Source organism: Carcharodon carcharias, chromosome 33 (genome assembly GCF_017639515.1).
Source record: "Carcharodon carcharias isolate sCarCar2 chromosome 33, sCarCar2.pri, whole genome shotgun sequence".
NCBI lineage: Eukaryota > Metazoa > Chordata > Chondrichthyes > Lamniformes > Lamnidae > Carcharodon > Carcharodon carcharias.
The window spans coordinates 8,085,611-8,110,803 of record NC_054499.1 but is presented as its reverse complement, the minus strand read 5'-3'; the positions used below and the strand labels follow the sequence as shown (position 1 = coordinate 8,110,803).

The 25,193-nt window shown below is 45.5% G+C and overlaps 3 protein-coding genes across 3 annotated transcripts; all 3 read right to left on the bottom strand.

The window, feature by feature from the left end:
- Positions 1-148: 148 nt before the first annotated feature.
- On the bottom strand, positions 149-7,796 carry LOC121272231 (uncharacterized protein PB18E9.04c-like; the record flags this gene model as incomplete). The annotated part of the gene is made up of 6 exons (XM_041178757.1): positions 149-687; positions 1,197-1,257; positions 1,517-1,587; positions 3,841-4,251; positions 5,652-5,798; positions 7,349-7,796. Coding segments are annotated over 6 exons (1,677 nt in total), but the record flags the coding sequence as incomplete, so codon positions are not given.
- A 2,271-nt stretch (positions 7,797-10,067) lies between these two features.
- Positions 10,068-18,498, bottom strand: LOC121272230 (uncharacterized protein DDB_G0271670-like; the record flags this gene model as incomplete). The annotated part of the gene is made up of 9 exons (XM_041178756.1): positions 10,068-10,253; positions 10,978-11,168; positions 11,493-11,687; positions 12,050-12,145; positions 13,304-13,696; positions 14,264-14,641; positions 16,223-16,360; positions 16,839-16,964; positions 18,450-18,498. Coding segments are annotated over 9 exons (1,752 nt in total), but the record flags the coding sequence as incomplete, so codon positions are not given.
- Positions 18,499-19,497: 999 nt separating this feature from the next.
- Positions 19,498-23,551, bottom strand: LOC121272229 (mucin-5AC-like; the record flags this gene model as incomplete). Its single annotated transcript, XM_041178755.1, has 4 exons — positions 19,498-19,760; positions 20,518-20,953; positions 21,259-21,404; positions 23,038-23,551. Coding segments are annotated over 4 exons (1,359 nt in total), but the record flags the coding sequence as incomplete, so codon positions are not given.
- Between the last annotated feature and the right edge of the window lie 1,642 nt (positions 23,552-25,193).

The following is a 25,193-nucleotide window of genomic DNA, read 5'->3' as shown; positions in this document are numbered from 1 at the left end:
TGGTGCTTGTTGAGGTACTTCCACTGGTTTCTGTGGTACTTGCTGAAGTGGGTTCACTGGTTTTTATGCTTGTTGAGGTGGGTACACTGGTTTCTGTGGTACCTGTTGAGGTGGCTTCACTGGTTTCTATGGTGCTTGTTGTGGTACTTGCACTGGTTTCTGTGGTACTTGTTGTGGTGGTTGCACTGGTTTCTGTGGTGCTTATTGAAGTTGTTTCACTGGTTTTTGTGGTGGATGTTGAGGTGGTTTCACTGGTTACTGTGGTACTTGTTGAAGTGGGTTCATTGGTTTTGGTGGTGCTTGTTGAGGTACATCCACTGGTTTCTGTGGTACTTGTTGAAGTGGGTTCACTGGTTTTTGTGGTGCTTGTTGAGGTGGGTTCAGTGGTTTTGGTGATACTTGTTGAGGTGGGTTCAGTGGTTTCAGTTGTATTTGTTGAGGTGGTTTCACTGGTTTTTGTGGTACTTGTTGAGGTGGTTGCACTGGTTTTTGTGGTACTTGTTGAAGTGGGATCACTAGTTTTGGTAGTGCTTGTTGAGGTACTTCTGCTGGTTTCTGTAGTCCTTGTTGAAGTGGGTTCACTGGTTTTTGTGGTGCTTGTTGCAGTGGTTGCACTGGTGTCTGTGGTACCTGTTGAAGTGGTTTCACTGGTTTTTGTGGTGCATGTTGAGGTGGTTGTACTGGTTTCTGTGGTACTTGTTGAAGTGGGTTCACTGGTTTTGGTGGTGCTTGTTGAGGTACTTCCACTGGTTTCTGTGGTAATTGTTGAGGTAGGTTCACTGCTTTTTGTGGTGCTTGTTGAGGTGGGTTCAGTGGTTTTTGTGGTACTTGTTGAGGTGGTTGCACTAGTTTTTGTGGTACTTCTTGAAGTGGGTTCACTGATTTTGGTGGTGCTTATTGAGGTACTTCCACTGTTTTCTGTGGTACTTGTTGAAGTGGGTTCACTGGTTTCTGTGGTACCTGTTGAGGTGGTTTCACTGGTTTTTGCGGTACTTGTTGCAATGGTTTCACTGGTTTTTGTGGTAGTTGTTGAGGTGGCTTCACTGGTTTCTGTGGTGCTTGTTGTGGTAATTCCACTGGTTTCTGTGGTACTTGTTGAAGTGCGTTCAGTGTTTTTTGTGGTGCTTTTTGAGGTGGGTTCACTGTTTTATGTGGTACCTGTTGAAGTGGCTTCACTGGTTTCTGTGGTTCTGAACGTGGTGACTTCACTGGTTTGCGTGTAGCTTGTTGAGGTACTTCCACTGGTTTCTGTGGTACCTGTTGAAGTGATTCAACTGGTTTTTGTGCTTGTTGAGGTGGGTACACTGGTTTCTATGGTACTTGTTGAAGTGGGTTCAGTGTTTCTTGTGGTGCTTATTGAGGTGGGCTCAGTGGTTTCTGTGGTACCTGTTGAGGTGGTTTTACTGGTTTTGGTGGTGCTTGTTGTGGTAATTCCACTGGTTTCTGTGGTACTTGTTGAAGTGGGCTCACTGGTTTTTGTGGTGCTTGTTGAGGTGGTTTCACTGGTTTTTGTGGGACTTGTTGAGGTGGTTGCACTGGTTTCTGTGGTACTTGTTGAAGTTGGTTCACTGGTTTTTGTGGTACTTGCTGAGGTGGGTTCACTGGTTTCTCTTGTAAAAAATGTGGTTTGGCTGGTTGCTGTGTTGATTGTTGAGGTACTTTCACTGGTTCTGTTGTACTTATTGAAGTGGGTTCACTGGTTTTGGTGGTGCTTGTTGTGGTACTTGCACTGGTTTCTTTGGTACTTGTTGTGGTGGTTGCACTGGTTTCTGTGGTGCTTATTGAAGTGGTTTCACTGGTTTTTGTGGTGGATGTTGAGTTGGTTTCACTGGTTACTGTGGTACTTGTTGAAGTGGGTTCACTGGTTTTAGTGGTTCTTGTTGAGGTACTTCCACTGGTTTCAGTGGTACTTGTTGAAGTGGGTTCACTGGTTTTTGTGGTGCTTGTTGAGGTGGGTTCAGTGGTTTCGGTGATACTTGTTGAAGTGGGTTCACTGGTTTTTGTGGTACTTGTTGAGGTGGGTTGACTGGTTTCTCTCATAACAAATGTGGTTTGGCTGGTTGCTGTGTTGATTGTTGAGGTACTTTCACTGGTTTCTGTTGTACTTATTGAAGTGGGTTCACTGGTTTTGGTGGTGCTTGTTGAGGTTCCTCCACTGGTTTCTGTGGTACTTGATGAAGTGGGTTCACTGGTTTTTATGCTTGTTGAGGTGGGTACACTGGTTTCTGTGGTACCTGTTGAGGTGGCTTCACTGGTTTCTATGGTGCTTGTTGTGGTACTTCCACTGGTTTCTGTGGTACTTGTTGTGGTGGTTGCACTGGTTTCTGTGGTGCTTATTGAAGTGGTTTCACTGGTTTTTGTGGTGGATGTTGAGGTGGTTTCACTGGTTACTGTGGTACTTGTTGATGTGGGTTCACTGGTTTTTGTGGAGCTTGTTGAGGTGGGTTCAGTGTTTTCGGTGATACTTGTTGAGGTGGGTTCAGTGGTTTCAGTGGTACTTGTTGAGGTGGTTGCACTGGTTTCTGTTGTACTTGTTGAAGTTGGTTCACTTTCTTTTTGTGGTACTTGTTGAGGTGGGTTCACTGGTTTCTCTTGTAACAAATGTGGTTTGGCTGGTTGCTGTGTTGATTGTTGAGGTACTTTCACTGGTTTCTGTTGTACTTATTGAAGTGGGTTCACTGGTTTTTGTGGTGCTTGTTGAGGTACTTCCACTGGTTTCTGTGGTACTTGCTGAAGTGTGTTCACTGGTTTTTATGCTTGTTGAGGTGGGTACACTGGTTTCTGTGGTACCTGTTGAGGTGGCTTCACTGGTTGCTATGGTGCTTGTTGTGGTACTTCCACTGGTTTCTGTGGTACTTGCTGTGGTGGTTGCACTGGTTTCTGTGGTGCTTATTGAAGTGGTTTCACTGGTTTTTGTGGTGGATGTTGAGGTGGTTTCACTGGTTACTGTGGTACTTGTTGAAGTGGGTTCACTGGTTTTTGTGGTGCTTGTTGAGGTGGGTTCAGTGTTTTCGGTGATACTTGTTGAGGTGGGTTCAGTGGTTTCAGTGGTACTTGTTGAGGTGGTTTCACTGGTTTTTGTGGTACTTGTTGAGGTGGTTGCACTGGTTTCTGTGGTACTTGTTGAAGTTGGTTTACTAGTTTTGGTGGTGCTTTTTGAGGTACTTTCACTGGTTTCTGTGGTACTTGTTGAAGTGGGTTCACTGGTTTTTGTGGTGCTTGTTGAGGTGGGTTCAGTGGTTTCGGTGATACTTGTTGAGGTGGATTCAGTGGTTTCAGTGGTACTTGTTGAGGTGGTTTCACTGTTTTATGTGGTACTTGTTGAGGTGGTTGCACTCTTTTCTGTGGTACTTGTTGAAGTGGGTTCACTGATTTTGGTGGTGCTTGTTGAGGTACTTCCACTGGTTTCTGTGATAATTGTTGAAATGGGTTCACTTGTTTTTATGGTGCTTGTTGAAGTGGGTGCACTGGTTTTGGTGGTGCTTGTTGAGGTGGTTTCACTGGTTTTTGTGGTACTTGTTGAGGTGGTTGCACTGGTTTCTGTGGTACTTGTTGAAGTTGGTTCACTGGTTTTTGTGGTACTTGTTGAGGTGGGTTCACTGGTTTCTCTCGTAACAAATGTGGTTTAGCTGGTTGCTGTGTTGATTGTTGAGGTACTTTCACTGGTTTCTGTTGTACTTATTGAAGTGGGTTCACTGGTTTTGGTGGTGCTTGTTGAGGTACTTCCACTGGTTTCTGTGGTACTTGCTGAAGTGGGTTCACTGGTTTTTATGCTTGTTGAGGTGGGTACACTGGTTTCTGTGGTACCTGTTGAGGTGGCTTCACTGGTTTCTATGGTGCTTGTTGTGGTACTTGCACTGGTTTCTGTGGTACTTGTTGTGGTGGTTGCACTGGTTTCTGTGGTGCTTATTGAAGTGGTTTCACTGGTTTTTGTGGTGGATGTTGAGGTGGTTTCACTGGTTACTGTGGTACTTGTTGAAGTGGGTTCACTGGTTTTGGTGGTGCTTGTTGAGGTACTTCCACTGGTTTCTGTGGTACTTGTTGAAGTGGGTTCACTGGTTTTTGTGGTGCTTGTTGAGGTGGGTTCAGTGGTTTCGGTGATACTTGTTGAGGTGGGTTCAGTGGTTTCAGTGGTACTTGTTGAGGTGGTTTCACTGGTTTTTGTGGTACTTGTTGAGGTGGTTGCACTGGTTTCTGTGGTAATTGTTGAATTGGGTTCACTGGTTTCTGTGGTGGATGTTGAGGTGGTTGCTCTGGTTTCTGTGGTACTTGTTGAAGTGGGTTCACTGGTTTTGGTGGTGCTTGTTGAGGTAGTCCACTGGTTTCTGTGGTACTTGTTGAAGTGGGTTCACTGGTTTTTGTGGTGCCTGTTGAGGTGGGTTCAGTGCTTTCGGTGATACTTGTTGAGGTCGGTTCAGTGGTTTCAGTGGTACTTGTTGAGGTGGTTTCACTGGTTTCTGTGGTACTTGTTGAGGTGGTTTCACTAGTTTTTGTGGTACTTGTTGATGTGGTTGCACTGGTTTCTGTGTTACTTGTTGAAGTGGGTTTACTAGTTTTGGTGGTGCTTTTTGAGGTACTTCCACTGGTTTCTGTGGTACTTGTTGAAGTAGGTTCACTGGTTTTTGTGCTTGTTGAGGTGTGTACACTGGTTTCTGTGGTACCTGTTGAGGTGGTTTCACTGGTTTCTGTGGTGCTTGTTGTGGTGCTTCCACTGGTTTCTGTGGTACTTGTTGAAGTGGGATCTGTGTTTCTTGTGGTGTTTGTTGAGGTGGGCTCAGTGGTTTCTGTGGTACCTGTTGAAGTGGTTTCACTGGTTTTTGTGGTATTTTTTGAGGCGGCTTTGCTGGTTTCTGTGGTACTGAACATGGTGGCTTCACTGGTTTCCATGGTGCTAGTTGAAGTGGGTTCACTGGTTTTTGTGGTGCTTGTTGAGGGTGGTTCACTAGTTTCTGTGGTACTTGTTGACGTGGTTAAACCAGTTTCCGTGGTGCTTGGTGATGTGGGTTCACTGGTTTCTGTGATGCTTGTTGAAGTGGGATCACTGGTTTTGGTGGTGCTTGTTGAGGTACTTCTGCTGGTTTCTGTGGTCCTTGTTGAAGTAGGTTCAGTGTCTTTTGTGGTGCTTGTTGACGTGGGTTCACTGTTTTCTGTGGTACCTGTTGAAGTGGTTTCACTGGTTTTTATGGTACTTGTTGAGGTGTCTTCACTGGTTTCTGTGGTTCTGAACATGGTGGCTTCAGTGGTTTGCGTGGAGCTTGTTGAGGTACTTCCACTGGATTCTGTGGTACTTGTTGAAGTGGGTTCACTGGTTTTTGTGGTACTTGTTGAGGTGGTCTCACTGGTTTCTGTGGGGCTTGTTGGGGTGGGTTCACTGGTTTTGGTGGTGCTTATTGAGGTACTTCTGCTGGTTTCTGTGGTAATTGTTGAAGTGGGTTCACTGGTTTTTGTGGTGCTTGTTGAGGTGGGTTCACTGGTTTTGGTGGTACTTGTTGAAGTGGTTTCACTGGTTTCTGTGGTACTTGTTGAAGTGGGTTTACTAGTTTTGGTGGTGCTTTTTGAGGTACTTCCACTGGTTTCTGTGGTACTTGTTGAAGTGGGTTCACTGGTTTTTGTGGTGCTTGTTGAGGTGGGTTCAGTGGTTTCGGTGATACTTGTTGAGGTGGGTTCAGTGGTTTCAGTGGTACTTGTTGAGGTGGTTTCACTGGTTTTTGTGGTACTTGTTGAGGTGGTTGCACTGGTTTCTGTGGTAATTGTTGAATTGGGTTCACTGGTTTCTGTGGTGGATGTTGAGGTGGTTGCTCTGGTTTCTGTGGTACTTGTTGAAGTGGGTTCACTGGTTTTGGTGGTGCTTGTTGAGGTAGTCCACTGGTTTCTGTGGTACTTGTTGAAGTGGGTTCACTGGTTTTTGTGGTGCCTGTTGAGGTGGGTTCAGTGGTTTCGGTGATACTTGTTGAGGTCGGTTCAGTGGTTTCAGTGGTATTTGTTGAGGTGGTTTCACTAGTTTTTGTGGTACTTGTTGATGTGGTTGCACTGGTTTCTGTGTTACTTGTTGAAGTGGGTTTACTAGTTTTGGTGGTGCTTTTTGAGGTACTTCCACTGGTTTCTGTGGTACTTGTTGAAGTAGGTTCACTGGTTTTTGTGCTTGTTGAGGTGTGTACACTGGTTTCTGTGGTACCTGTTGAGGTGGTTTCACTGGTTTCTGTGGTGCTTGTTGTGGTGCTTCCACTGGTTTCTGTGGTACTTGTTGAAGTGGGATCTGTGTTTCTTGTGGTGTTTGTTGAGGTGGGCTCAGTGGTTTCTGTGGTACCTGTTGAAGTGGTTTCACTGGTTTTTGTGGTATTTTTTGAGGTGGCTTTGCTGGTTTCTGTGGTACTGAACATGGTGGCTTCACTGGTTTCCATGGTGCTAGTTGAAGTGGGTTCACTGGTTTTTGTGGTGCTTGTTGAGGGTGGTTCACTAGTTTCTGTGGTACTTGTTGACGTGGTTAAACCAGTTTCCGTGGTGCTTGGTGATGTGGGTTCACTGGTTTCTGTGATGCTTGTTGAAGTGGGATCACTGGTTTTGGTGGTGCTTGTTGAGGTACTTCTGCTGGTTTCTGTGGTCCTTGTTGAAGTAGGTTCAGTGTCTTTTGTGGTGCTTGTTGATGTGGGTTCACTGTTTTCTGTGGTACCTGTTGAAGTGGTTTCACTGGTTTTTATGGTACTTGTTGAGGTGTCTTCACTGGTTTCTGTGGTTCTGAACATGGTGGCTTCAGTGGTTTGCGTGGAGCTTGTTGAGGTACTTCCACTGGATTCTGTGGTACTTGTTGAAGTGGGTTCACTGGTTTTTGTGGTACTTGTTGAGGTGGTCTCACTGGTTTCTGTGAGGCTTGTTGGGGTGGGTTCACTGGTTTTGCTGGTGCTTATTGAGGTACTTCTGCTGGTTTCTTTGGTAATTGTTGAAGTGGGTTCACTGGTTTTTGTGGTGCTTGTTGAGGTGGGTTCACTGGTTTTGGTGGTACTTGTTGAAGTGGTTTCACTGGTTTCTGTGGTACTTGTTGAAGTGGGTTTACTAGTTTTGGTGGTGCTTTTTGAGGTACTTTCACTGGTTTCTGTGGTACTTGTTGAAGTGGGTTCACTGGTTTTTGTGGTGCTTGTTGAGGTGGGTTCAGTGGTTTCGGTGATACTTGTTGAGGTGGTTTCACTGTTTTATGTGGTACTTGTTGAGGTGGTTGCACTCTTTTCTGTGGTACTTGTTGAAGTGGGTTCACTGATTTTGGTGGTGCTTGTTGAGGTACTTCCACTGGTTTCTGTGATAATTGTTGAAATGGGTTCACTTGTTTTTATGGTGCTTGTTGAAGTGGGTGCACTGGTTTTGGTGGTGCTTGTTGAGGTGGTTTCACTGGTTTTTGTGGTACTTGTTGAGGTGGTTGCACTGGTTTCTGTGGTACTTGTTGTGGTGGTTTCACTGGTTTTTGTGGTACTTGTTGAGGTGGTTGCACTGGTTTCTGTGGTAATTGTTGAATTGGGTTCACTGGTTTCTGTGGTGGATGTTGAGGTGGTTGCACTGGTTTCTGTGGTACTTGTTGAAGTGGGTTCACTGGTTTTGGTGGTGCTTGTTGAGGTACTTCCACTGGTTTCTGTGGTACTTGTTGAAGTGGGTTCACTGGTTTTTGTGGTGCCTGTTGAGGTGGGTTCAGTGGTTTCGGTGATACTTGTTGAGGTGGGTTCAGTGGTTTCAGTGGTACTTGTTGAGGTGGTTTCACTAGTTTTTGTGGTACTTGTTGAGGTGGTTGCACTGGTTTCTGTGGTACTTGTTGAAGTGGGTTTACTGGTTTTGGTGGTGCTTTTTGAGGTACTTCCACTGGTTTCTGTGGTACTTGTTGAAGTAGGTTCACTGGTTTTTGTGCTTGTTGAGGTGTGTACACTGGTTTCTGTGGTACCTGTTGAGGTGGTTTCACTGGTTTCTGTGGTGCTTGTTGAGGTGCTTCCACTGGTTTCTGTGGTACTTGTTGAAGTGGGATCTGTGTTTCTTGTGGTGTTTGTTGAGGTGGGCTCAGTGGTTTCTGTGGTACCTGTTGAAGTGGTTTCACTGGTTTTTGTGGTAGTTTTTGAGGTGGCTTTGCTGGTTTCTGTGGTACTGAACATGGTGGCTTCACTGGTTTCCATGGTGCTTGTTGAAGTGGGTTCACTGGTTTTTGTGGTGCTTGTTGAGGGTGGTTCACTAGTTTCTGTGGTACTTGTTGACGTGGTTAAACCAGTTTCCGTGGTGCTTGGTGATGTGGGTTCACTGGTTTCTGTGATGCTTGTTGAAGTGGGATCACTGGTTTTGGTGGTGCTTGTTGAGGTACTTCTGCTGGTTTCTGTGGTCCTTGTTGAAGTAGGTTCAGTGTCTTTTGTGGTGCTTGTTGACGTGGGTTCACTGTTTTCTGTGGTACCTGTTGAAGTGGTTTCACTGGTTTTTATGGTACTTGTTGAGGTGTCTTCACTGGTTTCTGTGGTTCTGAACGTGGTGGCTTCAGTGGTTTGCATGGAGCTTGTTGAGGTACTTCCACTGGATTCTGTGGTACTTGTTGAAGTGGGTTCACTGGTTTTTGTGGTACTTGTTGAGGTGGTCTCACTGGTTTCTGTGGGGCTTGTTGGGGTGGGTTCACTGGTTTTGGTGGTGCTTATTGAGGTACTTCTGCTGGTTTCTGTGGTAATTGTTGAAGTGGGTTCACTGGTTTTTGTGGTGCTTGTTGAGGTGGGTTCACTGGTTTTGGTGGTACTTGTTGAAGTGGTTTCACTGGTTTCTGTGGTACTTGTTGAAGTGGGTTTACTAGTTTTGGTGGTGCTTTTTGAGGTACTTCCACTGGTTTCTGTGGTACTTGTTGAAGTGGGTTCACTGGTTTTTGTGGTGCTTGTTGAGGTGGGTTCAGTGGTTTCGGTGATACTTGTTGAGGTGGGTTCAGTGGTTTCAGTGGTACTTGTTGAGGTGGTTTCACTGTTTTATGTGGTACTTGTTGAGGTGGTTGCACTCTTTTCTGTGGTACTTGTTGAAGTGGGTTCACTGATTTTGGTGGTGCTTGTTGAGGTACTTCCACTGGTTTCTGTGATAATTGTTGAAATGGGTTCACTTGTTTTTTATGGTGCTAGTTGAAGTCGGTGCACTGGTTTTGGTGGTGCTTGTTGAGGTGGTTTCACTGGTTTTTGTGGTACTTGTTGAGGTGGTTGCACTGGTTTCTGTGGTACTTGTTGAAGTTGGTTCACTGGTTTTTGTGGTACTTGTTGAGGTGGGTTCACTGGTTTCTCTCGTAACAAATGTGGTTTAGCTGGTTGCTGTGTTGATTGTTGAGGTACTGTCACTGGTTTCTGTTGTACTTATTGAAGTGGGTTCACTGGTTTTGGTGGTGCTTGTTGAGGTACTTCCACTGGTTTCTGTGGTACTTGCTGAAGTGGGTTCACTGGTTTTTATGCTTGTTGAGGTGGGTACACTGGTTTCTGTGGTACCTGTTGAGGTGGCTTCACTTGTTTCTATGGTGCTTGTTGTGGTACTTGCACTGGTTTCTGTGGTACTTGTGGTGGTTGCACTGGTTTCTGTGGTGCTTATTGAAGTGGTTTCACTGGTTTTTGTGGTGGATGTTGAGGTGGTTTCACTGGTTACTGTGGTACTTGTTGAAGTGGGTTCACTGGTTTTGGTGGTGCTTGTTGAGGTACTTCCACTGGTTTCTGTGGTACTTGTTGAAGTAGGTTCACTGGTTTTTGTGCTTGTTGAGGTGTGTACACTGGTTTCTGTGGTACCTGTTGAGGTGGTTTCACTGGTTTCTGTGGTGCTTGTTGTGGTGCTTCCACTGGTTTCTGTGGTACTTGTTGAAGTGGGATCTGTGTTTCTTGTGGTGTTTGTTGAGGTGGGCTCAGTGGTTTCTGTGGTACCTGTTGAAGTGGTTTCACTGGTTTTTGTGGTATTTTTTGAGGTGGCTTTGCTGGTTTCTGTGGTACTGAACATGGTGGCTTCACTGGTTTCCATGGTGCTAGTTGAAGTGGGTTCACTGGTTTTTGTGGTGCTTGTTGAGGGTGGTTCACTAGTTTCTGTGGTACTTGTTGACGTGGTTAAACCAGTTTCCGTGGTGCTTGGTGATGTGGGTTCACTGGTTTCTGTGATGCTTGTTGAAGTGTGATCACTGGTTTTGGTGGTGCTTGTTGAGGTACTTCTGCTGGTTTCGGTGGTCCTTGTTGAAGTAGGTTCAGTGTCTTTTGTGGTGCTTGTTGACGTGGGTTCACTGTTTTCTGTGGTACCTGTTGAAGTGGTTTCACTGGTTTTTATGGTACTTGTTGAGGTGTCTTCACTGGTTTCTGTGGTTATGAATATGGTGGCTTCAGTGGTTTGCGTGGAGCTTGTTGAGGTACTTCCACTGGATTCTGTGGTACTTGTTGAAGTGGGTTCACTGGTTTTTGTGGTACTTGTTGAGGTGGTCTCACTGGTTTCTGTGGGGCTTGTTGGGGTGGGTTCACTGGTATTGGTGGTGTTTATTGAGGTACTTCTGCTGGTTTCTGTGGTAATTGTTGAAGTGGGTTCACTGGTTTTTGTGGTGCTTGTTGAGGTGGGTTCACTGGTTTTGGTGGTACTTGTTGAAGTGGTTTCACTGGTTTCTGTGGTACTTGTTGAAGTGGGTTTACTAGTTTTGGTGGTGCTTTTTGAGGTACTTTCACTGGTTTCTGTGGTACTTGTTGAAGTGGGTTCACTGGTTTTTGTGGTGCTTGTTGAGGTGGGTTCAGTGGTTTCGGTGATACTTGTTGAGGTGGGTTCAGTGGTTTCAGTGGTACTTGTTGAGGTGGTTTCACTGTTTTATGTGGTACTTGTTGAGGTGGTTGCACTCTTTTCTGTGGTACTTGTTGAAGTGGGTTCACTGATTTTGGTGGTGCTTGTTGAGGTACTTCCACTGGTTTCTGTGATAATTGTTGAAATGGGTTCACTTGCTTTTATGGTGCTTGTTGAAGTGGGTGCACTGGTTTTGGTGGTGCTTGTTGAGGTGGTTTCACTGGTTTTTGTGGTACTTGTTGAGGTGGTTGCACTGGTTTCTGTGGTACTTGTTGAGGTGGTTTCACTGGTTTTTGTGGTACTTGTTGAGGTGGTTGCACTGGTTTCTGTGGTAATTGTTGAATTGGGTTCACTGGTTTCTGTGGTGGATGTTGAGGTGGTTGCACTGGTTTCTGTGGTACTTGTTGAAGTGGGTTCACTGGTTTTGGTGGCGCTTGTTGAGGTACTTCCACTGGTTTCTGTGGTACTTGTTGAAGTGGGTTCACTGGTTTTTGTGGTGCCTGTTGAGGTGGGTTCAGTGGTTTCAGTGATACTTGTTGAGGTCGGTTCAGTGGTTTCAGTGGTACTTGTTGAGGTGGTTTCACTAGTTTTTGTGGTACTTGTTGAGGTGGTTGCACTGGTTTCTGTGGTACTTGTTGAAGTGGGTTTACTAGTTTTGGTGGTGCTTTTTGAGGTACTTCCACTGGTTTCTGTGGTACTTGTTGAAGTGGGTTCACTGGTTTTTGTGGTGCTTGTTGAGGTGGGTTCAGTGGTTTCGGTGATACTTGTTGAGGTGGGTTCAGTGGTTTCAGTGGTACTTGTTGAGGTGGTTTCACTGGTTTTTGTGGTACTTGTTGAGGTGGTTGCACTGGTTTCTGTGGTAATTGTTGAATTGGGTTCACTGGTTTCTGTGGTGGATGTTGAGGTGGTTGCTCTGGTTTCTGTGGTACTTGTTGAAGTGGGTTCACTGGTTTTGGTGGTGCTTGTTGAGGTAGTCCACTGGTTTCTGTGGTACTTGTTGAAGTGGGTTCACTGGTTTTTGTGGTGCCTGTTGAGGTGGGTTCAGTGGTTTCGGTGATACTTGTTGAGGTGGGTTCAGTGGTTTCAGTGGTACTTGTTGAGGTGGTTTCACTAGTTTTTGTGGTACTTGTTGATGTGGTTGCACTGGTTTCTGTGTTACTTGTTGAAGTGGGTTTACTAGTTTTGGTGGTGCTTTTTGAGGTACTTCCACTGGTTTCTGTGGTACTTGTTGAAGTAGGTTCACTGGTTTTTGTGCTTGTTGAGGTGTGTACACTGGTTTCTGTGGTACCTGTTGAGGTGGTTTCACTGGTTTCTGTGGTGCTTGTTGTGGTGCTTCCACTGGTTTCTGTGGTACTTGTTGAAGTGGTATCTGTGTTTCTTGTGGTGTTTGTTGAGGTGGGCTCAGTGGTTTCTGTGGTACCTGTTGAAGTGGTTTCACTGGTTTTTGTGGTATTTTTTGAGGTGGCTTTGCTGGTTTCTGTGGTACTGAACATGGTGGCTTCACTGGTTTCCATGGTGCTAGTTGAAGTGGGTTCACTGGTTTTTGTGGTGCTTGTTGAGGGTGGTTCACTAGTTTCTGTGGTACTTGTTGACGTGGTTAAACCAGTTTCCGTGGTGCTTGGTGATGTGGGTTCACTGGTTTCTGTGATGCTTGTTGAAGTGGGATCACTGGTTTTGGTGGTGCTTGTTGAGGTACTTCTGCTGGTTTCGGTGGTCCTTGTTGAAGTAGGTTCAGTGTCTTTTGTGGTGCTTGTTGATGTGGGTTCACTGTTTTCTGTGGTACCTGTTGAAGTGGTTTCACTGGTTTTTATGGTACTTGTTGAGGTGTCTTCACTGGTTTCTGTGGTTCTGAACATGGTGGCTTCAGTGGTTTGCGTGGAGCTTGTTGAAGTACTTCCACTGGATTCTGTGGTACTTGTTGAAGTGGGTTCACTGGTTTTTGTGGTACTTGTTGAGGTGGTCTCACTGGTTTCTGTGGGGCTTGTTGGGGTGGGTTCACTGGTTTTGGTGGTGTTTATTGAGGTACTTCTGCTGGTTTCAGTGGTAATTGTTGAAGTGGGTTCACTGGTTTTTGTGGTGCTTGTTGAGGTGGGTTCACTGGTTTTGGTGGTACTTGTTGAAGTGGTTTCACTGGTTTCTGTGGTACTTTTTGAAGTGGGTTTACTAGTTTTGGTGGTGCTTTTTGAGGTACTTTCACTGGTTTCTGTGGTACTTGTTGAAGTGGTTTCACTGGTTTTTGTGGTGCTTGTTGAGGTGGGTTCAGTGGTTTCGGTGATACTTGTTGAGGTGGGTTCAGTGGTTTCAGTGGTACTTGTTGAGGTGGTTTCACTGTTTTATGTGGTACTTGTTGAGGTGGTTGCACTCTTTTCTGTGGTACTTGTTGAAGTGGGTTCACTGATTTTGGTGGTGCTTGTTGAGGTACTTCCACTGGTTTCTGTGATAATTGTTGAAATGGGTTCACTTGTTTTTATGGTGCTTGTTGAAGTGGGTGCACTGGCTTTGGTGGTGCTTGTTGAGGTGGTTTCACTGGTTTTTGTGGTACTTGTTGAGGTGGTTGCACTGGTTTCTGTGGTACTTGTTGAGGTGGTTTCACTGGTTTTTGTGGTACTTGTTGAGGTGGTTGCACTGGTTTCTGTGGTAATTGTTGAATTGGGTTCACTGGTTTCTGTGGTGGATGTTGAGGTGGTTGCACTGGTTTCTGTGGTACTTGTTGAAGTGGGTTCACTGGTTTTGGTGGTGCTTGTTGAGGTACTTCCACTGGTTTCTGTGGTACTTGTTGAAGTGGGTTCACTGGTTTTTGTGGTGCTTGTTGAGGTGGGTTCAGTGGTTTCGGTGATACTTGTTGAGGTGGGTTCAGTGGTACTTGTTGAGGTGGTTTCACTGGTTTTTGTGGTACTTGTTGAGGTGGTTGCACTGGTTTCTGTGGTAATTGTTGAAGTGGGTTTACTAGTTTTGGTGGTGCTTTTTGAGGTACTTCCACTGGTTTCTGTGGTACTTGTTGAATTAGGTTCACTGGATTTTGTGCGTGTTGAGGTGTGTACACTGGTTTCTGTGGTACCTGTTGAGGTGGCTTCACTGGTTTCTGTGGTGCTTGTTGTGGTGCTTCCACTGGTTTCTGTGGTACTTGTTGAAGTGGTATCTGTGTTTCTTGTGGTGTTTGTTGAGGTGGGCTCAGTGGTTTCTGTGGTACCTTTTGAAGTGGTTTCACTGGTTTTTGTGGTACTTGTTGAGGTGGCTTTGCTGGTTTCTGTGTTACTGAACATGGTGGCTTCACTGGTTTCCATGGTGCTTGTTGAATTGGTTTCACTGGTTTTTGTGGTGGATGTTGAGGAGGTTTCACTGGTTACTGTGGTACTTGTTGAAGTGGGTTCACTGGTTTTGCTGTTGCTTGTTGAGGTACTTCCACTGGTTTCTGTGGTACTTGTTGAAGTTGGTTCACTGGTTTTTGTGGTGCTTGTTGAGGTGGGTTCAGTGGTTTCGGTGATACTTGTTGAGGTGGGTTCAGTGGTTTCAGTGGTACTTGTTGAGGTGGTTTCACTAGTTTTTGTGGTACTTGTTGAGGTGGTTGCACTGGTTTCTGTGGTACTTGTTGAAGTGGGTTTACTAGTTTTGGTGGTGCTTTTTGAGGTACTTCCACTGGTTTCTGTGGTACTTGTTGAAGTGGGTTCACTGGTTTTTGTGGTGCTTGTTGAGGTGGGTTCAGTGGTTTCGGTGATACTTGTTGAGGTGGGTTCAGTGGTTTCAGTGGTACTTGTTGAGGTGGTTTCACTGGATTTTGTGGTACTTGTTGAGGTGGTTGCACTGGTTTCTGTGGTAATTGTTGAATTGGGTTCACTGGTTTCTGTGGTGGATGTTGAGGTGGTTGCTCTGGTTTCTGTGGTACTTGTTGAAGTGGGTTCACTGGTTTTGGTGGTGCTTGTTGAGGTAGTCCACTGGTTTCTGTGGTACTTGTTGAAGTGGGTTCACTGGTTTTTTGTGGTGCCTGTTGAGGTGGGTTCAGTGGTTTCGGTGATACTTGTTGAGGTGGGTTCAGTGGTTTCAGTGGTACTTGTTGAGGTGGTTTCACTAGTTTTTGTGGTACTTGTTGATGTGGTTGCACTGGTTTCTGTGTTACTTGTTGAAGTGGGTTTACTAGTTTTGGTGGTGCTTTTTGAGGTACTTCCACTGGTTTCTGTGGTACTTGTTGAAGTAGGTTCACTGGTTTTTGTGCTTGTTGAGGTGTGTACACTGGTTTCTGTGGTACCTGTTGAGGTGGTTTCACTGGTTTCTGTGGTGCTTGTTGTGGTGCTTCCACTGGTTTCTGTGGTACTTGTTGAAGTGGGATCTGTGCTTCTTGTGGTGTTTGTTGAGGTGGGCTCAGTGGTTTCTGTGGTACCTGTTGAAGTGGTTTCACTGGTTTTTGTGGTATTTTTTGAGGTGGCTTTGCTGGTTTCTGTGGTACTGAACATGGTGGCTTCACTGGTTTCCATGGTGCTAGTTGAAGTGGGTTCACTGGTTGTGGTGCTTGTTGAGGGTGGTTCACTAGTTTCTGTGGTACTTGTTGACGTGGTTAAACCAGTTTCCGTGGTGCTTGGTGATGTGGGTTCACTGGTTTCTGTGATGCTTGTTGAAGTGGGATCACTGGTTTTGGTGGTGCTTGTTGAGGTACTTCTGCTGGTTTCGGTGGTCCTTGTTGAAGTAGGTTCAGTGTCTTTTGTGGTGCTTGTTGACGTGGGTTCACTGTTTTCTGTGGTACATGTTGAAGTGGTTTCACTGGTTTTTATGGTACTTGTTGAGGTGTCTTCACTGGTTTCTGTGGTTCTGAACATGGTGGCTTCAGTGGTTTGCGTGGAGCTTGTTGAGGTACTTCCACTGGATTCTGTGGTACTTGTTGAAGTGGGTTCACTGGTTTTTGTGGTACTTGTTGAGGTGGTCTCACTGGTTTCTGTGGGGCTTGTTGGGGTGGGTTCACTGGTTTTGGTGGTGTTTATTGAGGTACTTCTGCTGGTTTCTGTGGTAATTGTTGAAGTGGGTTCACTGGTTTTTGTGGTGCTTGTTGAGGTGGGTTCACTGGTTTTGGTGGTACTTGTTGAAGTGGTTTCACTGGTTTCTGTGGTACTTGTTGAAGTGGGTTTACTAGTTTTGGTGGTGCTTTTTGAGGTACTTTCACTGGTTTCTGTGGTACTTGTTGAAGTGGTTTCACTGGTTTTTGTGGTGCTTGTTGAGGTGGGTTCAGTGGTTTCGGTGATACTTGTTGAGGTGGGTTCAGTGGTTTCAGTGGTACTTGTTGAGGTGGTTTCACTGTTTTATGTGGTACTTGTTGAGGTGGTTGCACTCTTTTCTGTGGTACTTGTTGAAGTGGGTTCACTGATTTTGGTGGTGCTTGTTGAGGTACTTCCACTGGTTTCTGTGATAATTGTTGAAATGGGTTCACTTGTTTTTATGGTGCTTGTTGAAGTGGGTGCACTGGTTTTGGTGGTGCTTGTTGAGGTGGTTTCACTGGTTTTTGTGGTACTTGTTGAGGTGGTTGCACTGGTTTCTGTGGTACTTGTTGAGGTGGTTTCACTGGTTTTTGTGGTACTTGTTGAGGTGGTTGCACTGGTTTCTGTGGTAATTGTTGAATTGGGTTCACTGGTTTCTGTGGTGGATGTTGAGGTGGTTGCACTGGTTTCTGTGGTACTTGTTGAAGTGGGTTCACTGGTTTTGGTGGTGCTTGTTGAGGTACTTCCACTGGTTTCTGTGGTACTTGTTGAAGTGGGTTCACTGGTTTTTGTGGTGCTTGTTGAGGTGGGTTCAGTGGTTTCGGTGATACTTGTTGAGGTGGGTTCAGTGGTACTTGTTGAGGTGGTTTCACTGGTTTTTGTGGTACTTGTTGAGGTGGTTGCACTGGTTTCTGTGGTACTTGTTGAAGTGGGTTTACTAGTTTTGGTGGTGCTTTTTGAGGTACTTCCACTGGTTTCTGTGGTACTTGTTGAATTAGGTTCACTGGATTTTGTGCGTGTTGAGGTGTGTACACTTGTTTACTGTGGTACCTGTTGAGGTGGCTTCACTGGTTTCTGTGGTGCTTGTTGTGGTGCTTCCACTGGTTTCTGTGGTACTTGTTGAAGTGGTATCTGTGTTTCTTGTGGTGTTTGTTGAGGTGGGCTCAGTGGTTTCTGTGGTACCTGTTGAAGTGGTTTCACTGGTTTTTGTGGTACTTGTTGAGGTGGCTTTGCTGGTTTCTGTGTTACTGAACATGGTGGCTTCAGTGGTTTCCATGGTGTTTGTTGAATTGGTTTCACTGGTTTTTGTGGTGGATGTTGAGGAGGTTTCACTGGTTACTGTGGTACTTGTTGAAGTGGGTTCACTGGTTTTGCTGTTGCTTGTTGAGGTACTTCCACTGGTTTCTGTGGTACTTGTTGAAGTTGGTTCACTGGTTTTTGTGGTGCTTGTTGAGGTGGGTTCAGTGGTTTCGGTGATACTTGTTGAGGTGGGTTCAGTGGTTTCAGTGGTACTTGTTGAGCTGGTTGCACTGGTTTCTGTGATACTTGTTGAAGTTGGTTCACTGGTTTTTGTGGTACTTGTTGAGGTGGGTTCACTGGTTTCTCTCGCAACAAATGTGGTTTGGCTGGTTTCTGTGTTGATTGTTGAGGTACTTTTACTGGTTTCTGTTGTACTTATTGAAGTGGGTTCACTGGTTTTTATGCTTGTTGAGGTGGGTACACTGGTTTCTGTGGTACCTGTTGAGGTGGCTTCACTGGTTTCTATGGTGCTTGTTGTGGTGCTTCCACTGCTTTCTGTGGTACTTGTTGTGGTGGTTGCACTGGTTTCTGTGGTGCTTATTGAAGTGGTTTCACTGGTTTTTGTGGTGGATGTTGAGGTGGTTTCACTGGTTACTGTGGTACTTGTTGAAGTGGGTTCACTGGTTTTTGTGGTGCTTGTTGAGGTGGGTTCAGTGGTTTCGGTGATACTTGTTGAGGTGGGTTCAGTGGTACTTGTTGAGGTGGTTTCACTGGTTTTTGTGGTACTTGTTGAGGTGTTTGCACTGGTTTCTGTGGTACTTGTTGAAGTGGGTTTACTAGTTTTGGTGGTGCTTTTTGAGGTACTTCCACTGGTTTCTGTGGTACTTGTTGAATTAGGTTCACTGGATTTTGTGCTTGTTGAGGTGTGTACACTGGTTTCTGTGGTACCTGTTGAGGTGGCTTCACTGGTTTCTGTGGTGCTTGTTGTGGGGCTTCCACTGGTTTCTGTGGTACTTGCTGAAGGGGGGTCTGTGTTTCTTGTGGTGTTTGTGGAGGTGGGCTCAGTGGTTTCTGTGGTACCTGTTGAAGTGGTTTCACTGGTTTTGGTGGTGCTTGTTGATGTACTTCCACTGGTTACTGTGGTACTTGCTGAAGTGGGTTCACTGGTTTTTATGCTTGTTGAGGTGGGTACACTGGTTTCTGTGGTACCTGTTGAGGTGGCTTCACTGGTTTCTATGGTGCTTGTTGTGGTACTTGCACTGGTTTCTTTGGTACTTGTTGTGGTGGTTGCACTGGTTTCTGTGGTGCTTTTTGAAGTGGGTTCACTGGTTTTTTTGGTGGATGTTGAGGTGGTTTCACTGGTTACTGTGGTACTTGTTGAAGTGGGTTCACTGGTTTTGGTGTTGCTTGTTGAGGTGGGTTCAGTGGTTTCGGTGATACTTGTTGACGTGGGTTCTGTGGTTTCAGTGGTACTTGTTGAGGTGGTTGCACTGGTTTCTGTGGTACTTGTTGAGCTGGGTTCACTGGTTTCTCTTGTAACAAATGTGGTTTGGCTGGTTGCTGTGTTGATTGTTGAGGTACTTTCACTGGTTTCTGTTGTACTTATTGAAGTGGGTTCACTGGTTTTGGTGGTGCTTGTTGAGGTGATTTCACTGGTTTTTGTGGTACTTGTTGAGGTGGTTGCACTGGTTTCTGTGGTACTTGTTGAAGTTGGTTCACTGGTTTTTGTGGTACTTGTTGAGGTGGGTTGACTGGTTTCTCTCGTAACAAATGTTTTTTGGCTGGTTGCTGTGTTGATTGTTGAGGTACTTTCACTGGTTTCTGTGGTACTTATTGAAGTTGCTTCACTGGTTTTTATGCTTGTTGAGGTGGGTACACTGGTTTCTGTGGTACCTGTTGAGGTGGCTTCACTGGTTTCTATGGTGCTTGTTGTGGTACTTCCATTGGTTTCTGTGGTACTTGTTGTGGTGGTTGCATTGGTTTCTGTGGTGCTTATTGAAGTGGTTTCACTGGTTTTTGTGGTGGATTTTGAGGTGGTTTCACTGGTTACTGTGGTACTTGTTGAAGTGGGTTCACTGGTTTTGGTGGTTCTTGTTGAGGTACTTCCACTGGTTTCTGTGGTACTTGTTGAAGTGGGTTCACTGGTTTTTGTGGTGCTTGTTGAGGTGGGTTCAGTGTTTTTGGTGATACATGTTGAGGCGGGTTCAGTGGTTTCAGTGGTACTTGTTGAGGTGGTTTCACTGGTTTTTGTGGTACTTGTTGAGGTGGTTGCACTTGTTTCTGTGGTAATTGTTGAATTGGGTTCACTGGTTTCTGTGGTGGATGTTGAGGTGGTTGCACTGGTTTCTGTGGTACTTGTTGAAGTGGGTTCACTGGTTTTGGTGGTGCTTGTTGAGGTACTTCCACTGGTTTCTGTGGTACTTGTTGAAGTGGGTTCACTGGTTTTTGTGGTGCTTGTTGAGGTGGGTTCAGTGGTTTCGGTGATACTTGCTGAGGTGGGTTCAGTGGTTTCAGTGGTACTTGTTGAGGTGGTTTCACTGGTTTTTGTGGTACTTGTTGAGGTGGTTGCACTGGTTTCTGTGGTACTTGTTGAAGTGGGTTTACTAGTTTTGGTGGTGCTTTTGGAGGTACTTCCACTGGTTTCTGTGGTACTTGTTGAAGTAGGTTCACTGGTTTTTGTGCTTGTTGAGGTGTGTACACTGGTTTCTGTGGTACCTGTTGAGGTGGTTTCACTGGTTTCTGTGGTGCTTGTTGTGGTGCTTCCACTGGTTTCTGTGGTACTTGCTGAAATGGGATCTGTGTTTCTTGTGGTGTTTGTTGAGGTACTTCCACTGGTTTCTGTGGTACTTGTTGAAGTGGGTTCACTGGCTTTTGTGGTGCTTGTTGAGGTGGGTTCAGTGGTTTCGGTGATACTTGTTGAGGTCGGTTCAGTGGTTTCAGTGGTACTTGTTGAGGTGGTTTCACTGGTTTTTGCGGTGGTTGCACTGGTGCCTGTGGTACTTGTTGAAGTGAGTTCACTGATTTTGGTGGAACTTGTTGAGGTGGCTTCACTGGTTTCTGTGGTGCTTATTGTGGTACTTCCACTGGGTTTTTGGGTAATTGTTGAAGTGTGTTGTGTTTTTTGCGGTGCTTGTTGAGGTGGCTTCACTGGTTTCTGTGGTACTGAACGTGGTGGCTTCACTGGTTTGTGTGGCGCTTGTTGAGGGTCTTTCACTGGTGCCTGTGGTACTGGATGAAGTGGGATAACTAGTTTTCATGGTACTTGTTGAGGTGGCTTCGCTGGTTTCTGTGGTACTGAACGTGGTGGCTTCACTGGTTTGCGTGGTGCTTGTTGAGGGACTTTCACTGGTTTCTGTGGTGCTTGTGGTGGTTGCACTGGTTTCTATGGTGCTTATTGAAGTGAGTTCACTGGTTTTGGTGCTGCTTGTTGAGGGGGGTTCACTAATTTCTGTGGTACATGTTGAGGTGGTTTCACTGGTTTTAATGGTACTTGTTGAGGTGGTTAGATGGGTTTCTGTGGTGCTTGTTGATGTGGGTTCACTGGTTTCTGTGGTGCTTGTTGAAGTGGGATCACTAATTTTGGTAGTGCTTGTTGAGGTACTTCTGCTGGTTTCTGTAGTCCTTGTTGAAGTGGGTTCACTGGTTTTTGTGGTGCTTGTTGCAGTGGTTGCACTGGTGTCTGTGGTACCTGTTGAAGTGGTTTCGCTGGTTTTTGTGGTGCATGTTGAGGTGGTTGTACTGGTTTCTGTGGTACCTGTTGAAGTGGGTTCACTGGTTTTGGTGGTGCTTGTTGAGGTACTTCCACTGGTTTCTGTGGTAATTGTTGAGGTAGGTTCACAGCTTTTTGTGGTGCTTGTTGAGGTGGGTTCAGTGGTTTTGGTGGTACTTGTTGAGGTGGGTTCAGTGGTTTCAGTGGTACCTGTTGAGGTGGTTTCACTGGTTTTTGTGGTACTTGTTGAGGTGGTTGCACTGGTTTTTGTGGTACTTTTTGAAGTGGGTTCACTGATTTTGGTGGTGCTTATTGAGGTACTTCCCCTGGTTTCTGTGGTACTTGTTGAAGTGGGTTCACTGGTTTCTGTGGTACCTGTTGAGGTGGTTTCACTGGTTTTTGCGGTACTTGTTGCAATGGTTTCACTGGTTTTTGTGGTAGTTGTTGAGGTGGCTTCACTGGTTTCTGTGGTGCTTGTTGTGGTAATTCCACTGGTTTCTGTGGTACTTGTTGAAGTGCGTTCAGTGTTTTTTGTGGTGCTTTTTGAGGTGAGTTCACTGTTTTGTGTGGTACCTGTTGAAGTGGCTTCACTGGTTTCTGTGGTTCTGAATGTGGTGACTTCACTGGTTTGCGTGTAGCTTGTTGAGGTACTTCCACTGGTTTCTGTGGTACCTGTTGAAGTGATTCAACTGGTTTTTGTGCTTGTTGAGGTGGGTACACTGGTTTCTATGGTACTTGTTGAAGTGGGTTCAGTGTTTCTTGTGGTGCTTATTGAGGTGGGCTCAGTGGTTTCTGTGGTACCTGTTGAGGTGGTTTTACTGGTTTTGGTGGTGCTTGTTGTGGTAATTCCACTGGTTTCTGTGGTACTTGCTGAAGTGGGCTCACTGGTTTTTGTGGTGCTTGTTGAGGTGGTTTCACTGGTTTTTTTGGGACTTGTTGAGGTGGTTGCACTGGTTTCTGATGTACTTGTTGAAGTTGGTTCACTGGTTTTTGTGGTACTTGCTGAGGTGGGTTCACTGGTTTCTCTTGTAACAAATGTGGTTTGGCTGGTTGCTGTGTTGATTGTTGAGGTACTTTCACTGGTTTCTGTTGTACCTATTGAAGTGGGTTCACTGGTTTTGGTGGTGCTTGTTGAGGTGGTTGCACTGGTTTTTGTGGTACTTGTTGAGGTGGTTGCACTGGTTTCTGTGGTACTTCTTGAAGTTGGTTCACTGGTTTTTGTGGTACTTGTTGAGGTGGGTTCACTGGTTTCTCTCGTAACAAATGTGGTTTGGCTAGTTGCTGTGTTGATTGTTGAGGTACTTTCACTGGTTTCTGTTGTACTTATTGAAGTGGGTGCACTGGTTTTGGTGGTGCTTGTTGAGGTACTTCCACTGGTTTCTGTGGTACTTGCTGAAGTGGGTTCACTGGTTTTTATGCTTGTTGAGGTGGGTACACTGGTTTCTGTGGTACCTGTCGAGCTGGTTTCACTGGTTTTTGTGGTACCTGTTGAAGTGGTATCTGTGTTTCTTGTGGTGTTTGTTGAGGTGGGCTCAGTGGTTTCTGTGGTACCTGTTGAAGTGGTTTCACTGGTTTTTATGGTACTTGTTGAGGTTGCTTTGCTGGTTTCTGTGGTACTGCACATGGTGGCTTCACTGGTTTCCATGGTGCTTGTTGAAGTGGGTTCACTGGTTTTTGTGGTGGATGTTGAGGTGGTTTCACTGGTTACTGTGGTACTTGTTGAAGTGGGTTCACTGGTTTTGGTGTTGCTTGTTGAGGTGGGTTCAGTGGTTTCGGTGATACTTGTTGACGTGGGTTCTGTGGTTTCAGTGGTACTTGTTGAGGTGGTTGCACTGGTTTCTGTGGTACTTGTTGAAGTTGGTTCACTGGTTTTTGTGGTACTTGTTGAGGTGGGTTCACTGGTTTCTCTCGTAACAAATGTGGTTTGGCTGGTTGCTGTGTTGATTGTTGAGGTACTTTCAGTGGTTTCTGTTGTACTTATTGAAGTGGGTTCACTGGTTTTGGTGGTGCTTGTTGAGGTGGTTTCACTGGTTTTTGTGGTACTGGTTGAGGTGGTTGCACTGGTTTCTGTGGTACTTGTTGAAGTTGGTTCACTGGTATTTTTGGTACTTGTTGAGGTGGGTTCACTGGTTTCTCTCGTAACAAATGTGGTTTGGCTGGTTGCTGTGTTGATTGTTGAGGTACTTTCACTGGTTTCTGTTGTACTTATTGAAGTGGGTTCACTGGTTTTGGTGGTGCTTGTTGAGGTACTTCCACTGGTTCCTGTGGTACTTGCTGAAGTGGGTTCACTGGTTTTTATGCTTGTTGAGGTGGGTACACTGGTTTCTGTGGTACCTTTTGAGGTGGCTTCACTGGTTTCTATGGTGCTTGTTGTGGTACTTGCACTGGTTTCTTTGGTTCTTGTTGTGGTCGTTGCACTGGTTTCTGTGGTGCTTATTGAAGTGGTTTCACTGGTTTTTGTGGTGGATGTTGAGGTGGTTTCACTGGTTACTGTGGTACTTGTTGAAGTGGGTTCACTGGTTTTGGTGGTTCTTGTTGAGGTACTTCCACTGGTTTCTGTGGTACTTGTTGAAGTGGGTTCACTGGTTTTTGTGGTGCTTGTTGAGGTGGGTTCAGTGGTTTCGGTGATACTTGTTGAGGTGGGTTCAGTGGTTTCAGTAGTACTTGTTGAGGTGGTTTCACTGGTTTTTGTGGTACTTGTTGAGGTGGTTGCACTGGTTTCTGTGGTAATTGTTGAATTGGGTTCACTGGTTTCTGTGGTGGATGTTGAGGTGGTTGCACTGGTTTCTGTGGTACTTGTTGAAGTGGGTTCACTGGTTTTGGTGGTGCTTGTTGAGGTACTTCCACTGGTTTCTGTGGTACTTGTTGAAGTGGGTTCACTGGTTTCTGTGGTAGCTGTTGAGGTGGTTTCACTGGTTTTTGCGGTACTTGTTGCAATGGTTTCACTGGTTTTTGTGGTAGTTGTTGAGTTTGCTTCACTGGTTTCTGTGGTGCTTGTTGTGGTAATTCCACTGGTTTCTGTGGTACTTGTTGAAGTGCGTTCAGTGTTTTTTGTGGTGCTTTTTGAGGTGGGTTCACTGTTTTGTGTGGTACCTGTTGAAGTGGCTTCACTGGTTTCTGTGGTTCTGAACGTGGGTACTTCACTGGTTTGCATGTAGCTTGTTGAGGTACTTCCACTGGTTTCTGTGGTACCTGTTGAAGTGATTCAACTGGTTTTTGTGCTTGTTGAGGTGGGTACACTGGTTTCTATGGTACTTGTTGAAGTGGGTTCAGTGTTTCTTGTGGTGCTTATTGAGGTGGGCTCAGTGGTTTCTGTGGTACCTGTTGAGGTGGTTTTACTGGTTTTGGTGGTGCTTGTTGTGTTAATTCCACTGTTTTCTGTGGTACTTATTGAAGTGGGCTCACTGGTTTTTGTGGTGCTTGTTGAGGTGGTTGCACTGGTTTCTGTGGTACTTGTTGAAGTGGGTTTACTAGTTTTGGTGGTGATTTTTAAGGTACTTTCACTGGTTTCTGTGGTACTTGTTGAAGTGGGTTCACTGGTTTTTGTGGTGCTTGTTGAGGTGGGTTCAGTGGTTTCTGTGGTGCTTGTTGTGGTGCTTCCACTGGTTTCTGTGGTACTTGTTGAAGTGATATCTGTGTTTCTTGTGGTGTTTGTTGAGGTGGGCTCAGTGGTTTCTGTGGTACCTGTTGAAGTGGTTTCACTGGTTTTTGTGGTACTTGTTGAGGTGGCTTTGCTGGTTTCTGTGGTACTGCAAATGGTGGCTTCACTGGTTTCCATGGTGCTTGTTGAAGTGGGTTCACTGGTTTTTGTGGTGGATGTTGAGGTGGTTTCACTGGTTACTGTGGTACTTGTTGAAGTGGGTTCACTGGTTTTGGTGTTGCTTGTTGAGGTGGGTTCAGTGGTTTCAGTGATACTTGTTGACGTGGGTTCTGTGGTTTCAGTGGTACTTGTTGAGGTGGTTGCACTGGTTTCTGATGTACTTGTTGAAGTTGGTTCACTGGTTTTTGTGGTACTTGTTGAGGTGGGTTCACTGGTTTCTCTCGTAACAAATGTGGTTTGGCTGGTTGCTGTGTTGATTGTTGAGGTACTTTCAGTGGTTTCTGTTGTACTTATTGAAGTGGGTTCACTGGTTTTGGTGGTGCTTGTTGAGGTGGTTTCACTGGTTTTTGTGGTACTGGTTGAGGTGGTTTCACTGGTTTTTGTGGGACTTGTTGAGGTGGTTGCACTGGTTTCTGTGGTACTTGTTGAAGTTGGTTCACTGGTATTTTTGGTACTTGTTGAGGTGGGTTCACTGGTTTCTCTCGTAACAAATGTGGTTTGGCTGGTTGCTGTTTTGATTGTTGAGGTACTTTCACTGGTTTCTGTTGTACTTATTGAAGTGGGTTCACTGGCTTTGGTGGTGCTTGTTGAGGTACTTCCACTGGTTTCTGTGGTACTTGCTGAAGTGGGTTCACTGGTTTTTATGCTTGCTGAGGTGGGTACACTGGTTTCTGTGGTACCTGTTGAG